This window comes from Caenorhabditis remanei, chromosome II (assembly GCF_010183535.1).
Source record: "Caenorhabditis remanei strain PX506 chromosome II, whole genome shotgun sequence".
Classification (NCBI taxonomy): domain Eukaryota; kingdom Metazoa; phylum Nematoda; class Chromadorea; order Rhabditida; family Rhabditidae; genus Caenorhabditis; species Caenorhabditis remanei.
The window spans coordinates 10936029-10942794 of NC_071329.1; the positions used below are offsets into that span (position 1 = coordinate 10936029).

General features: G+C 38.9%; 1 protein-coding gene across 1 annotated transcript; it reads right to left on the bottom strand.

Moving 5' to 3' along the window:
- Nucleotides 1–898: 898 nt before the first annotated feature.
- GCK72_005976 (uncharacterized protein) lies at nucleotides 899–5715 on the bottom strand (the record flags this gene model as incomplete). Its single annotated transcript, XM_053725414.1, has 10 exons — nucleotides 899–1028; nucleotides 1158–1267; nucleotides 1903–2063; nucleotides 2109–2276; nucleotides 2322–2558; nucleotides 2603–2778; nucleotides 2825–3065; nucleotides 3113–3234; nucleotides 4027–4102; nucleotides 4224–5715. The coding sequence occupies 10 exons, from the start codon at nucleotides 5713–5715 to the stop codon at nucleotides 899–901; spliced, it is 2913 nt and encodes a 970-aa protein (XP_053589608.1).
- Between the last annotated feature and the right edge of the window lie 1051 nt (nucleotides 5716–6766).

Below are 6766 nucleotides of genomic sequence, written 5' to 3' on the forward strand. Positions count from 1 at the left end.
ATAAATGAGGACAAATGGAGTCACCATTGATGTCATCTTGGTGGACAATCCAAATTGTTAATTAATTTTTTTGTTTTAGTAGTTTTTATGTTAGGGTGGTGTGACTGAGTTTAGGCTAGGTGGTGTGAGATAAGGGGAGAAGAATGTAAGTCGTATCTGTGAGAGTACTCGAACCGGTCGGGGTCCGGTTTCTGTAAAGGGGGGGGGAAGTTGCCGGTGGCAAGGTACCCTCATAACCCTGTAGTTCTCCGAGTCCTCACAATAAATACGCAACGACACTCCGCCAAAGGCTCACTCGCCTACCGTAACCTCAGCGCGTCAGTTCACGTGGACACGTGTACTCCACGTGGCAAAAGTCGTTTTCTGAAGTCGGTTGGCTTTCAGAGTTAGTTCTAGTTTTAGCGTTGGTTGTTTTGTAAGTTTATCGCTCTCTTCATTTATTTTCTTGCAATAAAGTAAATTTATTGTAAGAAACTGTGTATTTGTCGTCATATTGTATCAGGACCCTATCACCCCGTATTCGTACGCGGGCAACTACTTCTTGCTTCCTAATCCTGCGCCGTTCGTTTATCATTCGGCGAAAACGCCATAACAGGTGGCATTAATGCCATTTTCTGCGGCGCTTACGCCGTTTTCGCCGGCGCTTACGCCATCTCTGCGGCGCACGCGCCGATCCTACGCCAAAAATTCTCTGAGTTTCCAATGATCAGTGATCTCGATTTTAATCCGACTGATTTTGGTAAACATTCAAGAATATAAACATTAATAATCGCCTTCAAGAACATCCGTTCAAGGTTAATAATATTTTATTTATGTTCAATTTGAATCTTGTCATGAAGGAGAACATTGTGTACAGTGAAAAAATGAAGCACCATGAAATATTTTGACTATTTTCAGTTTAATTATACTCGTAACGTTGTCCGGTTGCTGCAAGAAATGAGTTATTCGATTCTTCATAAATAGTTGAGCCATCGCCAAACTGTACATTTCCATTTGAAGTTGCAAGTTGTCTAGGAAGAACTACTCGCCTGGAAAAAAACTCATTTAGTGTCGACTGTACAGTTGTTGAACATATTTTTCTCTGTTTTCAGAGTGAAGTTGTTCATTAAAAGAGCTATCATGAAATGCATGTTTATAAACCAATGCCCATCACTCACTGTTTTCTAATTCCACCTCCACTACTTCCACTTGTCGTACTTCCTTCTCTTTTCGGTTGTTGAAGTTGAATTGGGTATGGTGACGATGGCATTGATGCATATCCACTCACCTGTTGTTTTTTTTTCAGTTTTCATGTGGGCAATAATGATGTGATAACATGTGTAAAAATGCGGATAATTTCAGAATTTTTATTATTCTGTCTGAACATTCTTTGAATTGTGATGGCAACATTGGACACTATTACATATACATGCTAAAAGAGTGATTGAGTGGGAAAACAAATGAGAAATCAATGCAACAACAATCGATTGATTTTCAGAGAAATGCAATAGGAGACAAGGCATGAAGAGAGAGAGAAGGTGCAACTTCAAAACTGAATACATATTTCAGAATTTCAGAACAATGATGGGAACTCGTGAGGAAGATCGCAATTTGTGTGAATTTGGGGGAAAGAAATGCAACAGAAAATGGACGGACAAGAAGAAAAATAATAATAAATCATTGAAGAGGAAAATAATAAAAATAGGTGTCACCGGGAAGTGTTGACGAGACGAAGGATTTCGGATTTTTTGATGGAAGACTTAGAATTAAATTAGAGCTAGTGGAAACTTGATAACCGGATGAAAGTGTTCTTAAATTATGTCAGAGATTGTATCTGCATACATAGTGAAAACATAAACATGAAGAAATTGAGAAGACGTTCTAGATGTGCATAACATACATGCGCGATTCGCCATCGCTCACCATTGATGGGGCCATTCCTTTGAATGCTCCCGGAGGTACTCCTCCAGGAAGATGTGGTGGTGGAAGCATTACAGAACTACCATTTCCAGCAGACATTCCATTCATTCCCATTGTCCATTGATACTTTGGTCCCCCATCTTCGTTTCGGAATCGAGCGTAATCTGAATATTTCGATTGAATAGATGTCAACTCTTCGTTTCTCTTACCAGAACATTCGTCTCCAAGTACATAATAACACTGCTCAGTGAATGTGACTTTGTTCACCACGTGTGCAATATATTTCAATTTCAACAAGTCTGCAGCATAATTTCGAGCTGATTTCCGTTCTCGAAGGCCTTCGATTCGATCTAATAACCATTCAACCAAATCAGAACCTGAATAAAAAAAGATTATGATATGCACTGGAAATAGGTACTTACCTAGGAAAGACATTGGAATTGGTATTTTCAGCCAGGTACGGTTTTTGATATCAAGTCCTGATCCAGGCATTGCCATTATTTCAACAACTTTTTTCTTATCAGTGTGAATATCCAAATGAATATGAGTTCCATTTCCAACTACAGTATTCTGACCATTTGATCCATTCGATGTAACCGTTGAGCTACTTGGAGGACGTCCATGTGGCCACTCGCCAGGTATTGGCGTTGGGGCGCTTTCTGGAATAGAGGGGTTGTGAGTGATGAAAATTTGTGTTGCTCACCTTCCACAATACTCGGCATTCCTCTCATTGCATTTGTATGCTGAATCCATGCTTGAGTGTCGATTGGTCTTACTGGTTCCTCTCGACTGTTCCTTGGGATTGTGAAACAACTCTGCCCGTTCTCAAAACTTTTTGCCACTGTTAATTTTATTGGACCACGACGGCTGACAGCTTCTCTGAATGTAGTTCTTCGTGGAAAAAGTGGAATAATAGGAAAATTACCGTAACACATCAACTGCTTGATCATTTGTGAAATTCTCAAAGCTGGTCTCATTAACTTGTAAAATCATATCTCCTGCTTCGATTCTTCCATCCAATGCCACAGCTCCTCCTTTCATTATATTTGCCACGTAGATTCCATTGTCACCACAATTTGAAGTCTGTCCAACTATAGAAATTCCAAGGAAGTTTACAGTGTCCATATTCAAATTCACAGTAATAACATCAAGACTCATCGAAGATTCTGAAATAATTGGATTATATTAATGAAAAAAATAAAAGTGAATTCACCTGTGATACTTGAAAATGAGGATGCTCTTGAGGGTTTTCTGAAATTCCTCTTATTTTTCTTTTTCTTTGCCATTTTTTCATGTTGACGAGAGACAGAAGTAAAGTCGGTTGTTGTAGATCCTCTGAAAATTATTCAAAATATAGAACTGGTCTTTTCATTTTACAACAGTTACAAAATTGAACCCACCCGAGTTCAAATGTTCATTCTCTGTCTATTCTTAACTCAAAATATCAAAGGAATTCCAATTCTTTCCGTTTCAATTGGAAAAGAACTGAAAGATTTATCGAAAGCAATTATCCCACTTCTTCTCATCCATCTTCTTCGTCTCTTCTTCCTCCCCGTTCCCCCACTGAGTTCTTCTCTTTCTTTTTCTCCCACAAGTTTTATTGGTCTTCTCTGTTTCGCATAGTGCACTACACTAAAAGCTCTTTGTGATAGTCACTACCAAGCTCTAGCTAGAAAGATAAGACGACATTTAACGAGGTGTTTCATCAAGATTTGGAAAAAAGAACTGACACGTCTCGAGTCGTGGCACCAGTACTACTTGGCGGGGCTGTTCCAATTGCATAGTAATAATCAGAAGTTGAAGTGGAAGTTGTTGAATAATAGGCTTTTCCATCAGAACTTTCAAAATCATCGTCAGTTATATAACCGCTCATTTTGGAAAGAGGAGCAAAGTGAAAAAGAGCAAAAAGAATGACGATTGAAAGAGTAAAAGGATGAAGGACTCCTCCCATATAAGCCCAACCATTTGTCACTCAGTGTGACAGACAGAAAAGACACAAAAAGGTATTAACTATTCGGAAAAGAAACAAAAATATGAAGATTTGAATTTGGAGTCACGGGAAACATGATGAGATTTCTTTAATTTTGAAACAGTGAGTTCTTTTTTGACTCAAAAACCACAACTTACCTATCATCGTCATCGGAGAACACTCTTGCGTCAGATTCAGAACCGATCGTTGATTCTTCGAGATGCCTTCGGTGGCCTGAAATAAAATGATACTGAGATTTTTTAAAAGTTGCCTGAAATTTGTACTCCTAAAACACGGTTAAACTTGATCACATTACTCTCATCGCATTACTCTTTTCAAACTTCCTTGAACTAACCAATCAAATAAAAAGAAGCATCTGCACTCAATTCAGAAGTTAAGGATAAATGTGATGTTCTATGTAAGAAACCAATTAGATGTCTTCTCGGAGATGCATCTGGAGCAACATCTTTTCTTCCTTGATATGTACTTGTTGTATTCGATCCTCCGTATCTTCTCATTCTTCTTTTTTGTGCTTTATCCTCTCGTTCTTCTTCTACCATTGCAGCTGTACTTGCTGTTTCTTCTTCATAAAGAGGCGGAAGTGATGGACTTGTTGGAATCAAAGACATCGTTCGACTCATTGTGCTTCTTCGAGAAACGAGTGGACGTCTATCTGGAGTAAGACCACTTCCATCGACAGTAACTGGACGACACCGGTCGATTCGATTCAGACTTCGACTTTCAGATATGGTGATACTTGGAATAATAGGAGGACGATCAGTGGTGATCTGACACGTTTTGGATTTTCGAAGCTCCCTGGATGGAGGAGTCAATGATACAGGATGTGATGAATCAAGTGTAAATATAGGTTTAGAAAGTGCAGCAACCGGGGAAATGAGATCAGGCGGTGGTGGTTGAGGTGGTTTCAGTTCTTCTTTGAATTCTTTTGTATTAGATCTTGAACTCGAAGGCGATGCAGAATTCGATCTTGAACCACCAAGTGAAGTTAAGGAAGTCAAACTTGCAGCCGAGTGGGATAATCTGATAAGAGCTCCAAAAAACGATGAGGAGGCGGAACCACCGGACTCTTTTCCGTTGGCGCCTCCTGCACTTTTTTCGCTTTGTTTCCGTCGTTGTAAAAATCTGCGCTTCGTTGTCGTCTTAGTATTATCCCCCTCTTCATCGTCGCAATCATCTGCTGTTTTGCTGGTGCCCGGGAAGAAGAGAGCACCTTCACTGAGCCGTTTTTTGAGTGGACCTCCGAGAGCATTGGAGACCATCTGTCGCCACGTGGATCCAGCAGGTGAATGATTGTTCGTCAGATCCGTCAAAGTTCGTTTTAATCGGAATGGCGGCTCGGATTCTGGCTCAACTCGGCTCTTGCTCTTGCTCTTTTTCAGTTTCTTTCCTACTGTCGGTTGGTTTGAATTCTCTTTGTCTTCAGAAGTTTTGCTCAATGGAAGAATATTATTCAGAATTTTCAGATTTCCTAATGGATTTCCAGTATATTTCTTTCTTCGAGGACTTTTCACAACTTCCACGACAGTTTTATCATCTTCAATCAGATCAAGATCATCGATTTGAGCAAGTGGAGGAGCCTTTTTCTTCTTTTTCGGCCGTGATGATGTTGTTGGAGGTGACGTTTTCTGTTCGATTTTGTTGATTAATTGAGAAACGACTCCCGGAGAATGATGTCGATTTGGGGGTGGAGCTGTATATGTCGAGAGCACTTTTCTTTCTTTTGAAGTAAATAAAAGTGAACGAAGAACGTCTGATGAAGTCGAGGTAGAAGGGGTATTAGAACCAGTTGGAATTGCTCGTTCTCGAGCTCCCAACTTGATACTCATTGCTCACTAAAGAGCTACTCGTGTGTCGTTCTCTAGAAACAAAGAAACTATTGTACACATCAAAAAAAAGAAAAGTAATAAGAGATTATTGAGAGAAAAAGATAGAGAAAAACTAGTGAAGAGAAAGTGATTCAATGAGAAACACAACTCGATGGGGGGTCATAAATTTTCCCGCATCGAGCTGGGATCTCATGATGCACTTGGATCAGAAACAGATATTTCTACTTCTATCATGTGGTGTCGAGAGAACATAGGGATTTCTTAACTTCCAAAATCGCAAATGTTATGAAATAGAACTAAAACAAGCAATGACTGGTACTACTTTTTCATTTGGTGGAATGCAAATTAGACAGAAAAAGAGAATGAGTTGTTTGACACAATCGATAGATTGAGATCAACAAAGAGTTAAAACTTGAAATAGACACAATCAACAAGGCCGTTAAACTCTAATCGGACTTGACGTATGTCATGTTAAATCTTATTTTACCTGATTTCAAGGAACAAATAAAAATACCAGATTTCTTGAGAATCCATCAATGTATCACAGTTTTATTTCATAAAAGCTCCAGAATTAAAAATTGAGATCTATAAATATGATTTAACTTAGGAATTCACTTCATATTCCAAAAATTAAAACTTTAAAAAAAGCCTAACTGGAAAACAAAACATCTGGAAACGAGAGATCAAGTGGAAGGAGTCCAGTCAGATCAGTTATTTATATCAACATCTTACAACAACTTATAGCTCAAACACCAACGACAAAAGACAATCAAAAACACATTTTTTGGTGGTCAAATCGATACTATCAATCCAGGTTACTAACAATCAAGATGGTAAACAATACAAAATTATCAATTGTGTTTTCTCAACTGAAAAAGAACGATTTGAGCGTTGTTTAGAATCAAGATGTTGCAAAAGAGAGATAGATTGAAACATGAGACTGTGGCTCTCCTAATGACGATATCTAATCAAAATCCACCTACACATGGGATAGCAAATACAGATCGGAGAGAGAAAAAGCAGCGGATTAAGAGAGGAAGATGGAGGAAGA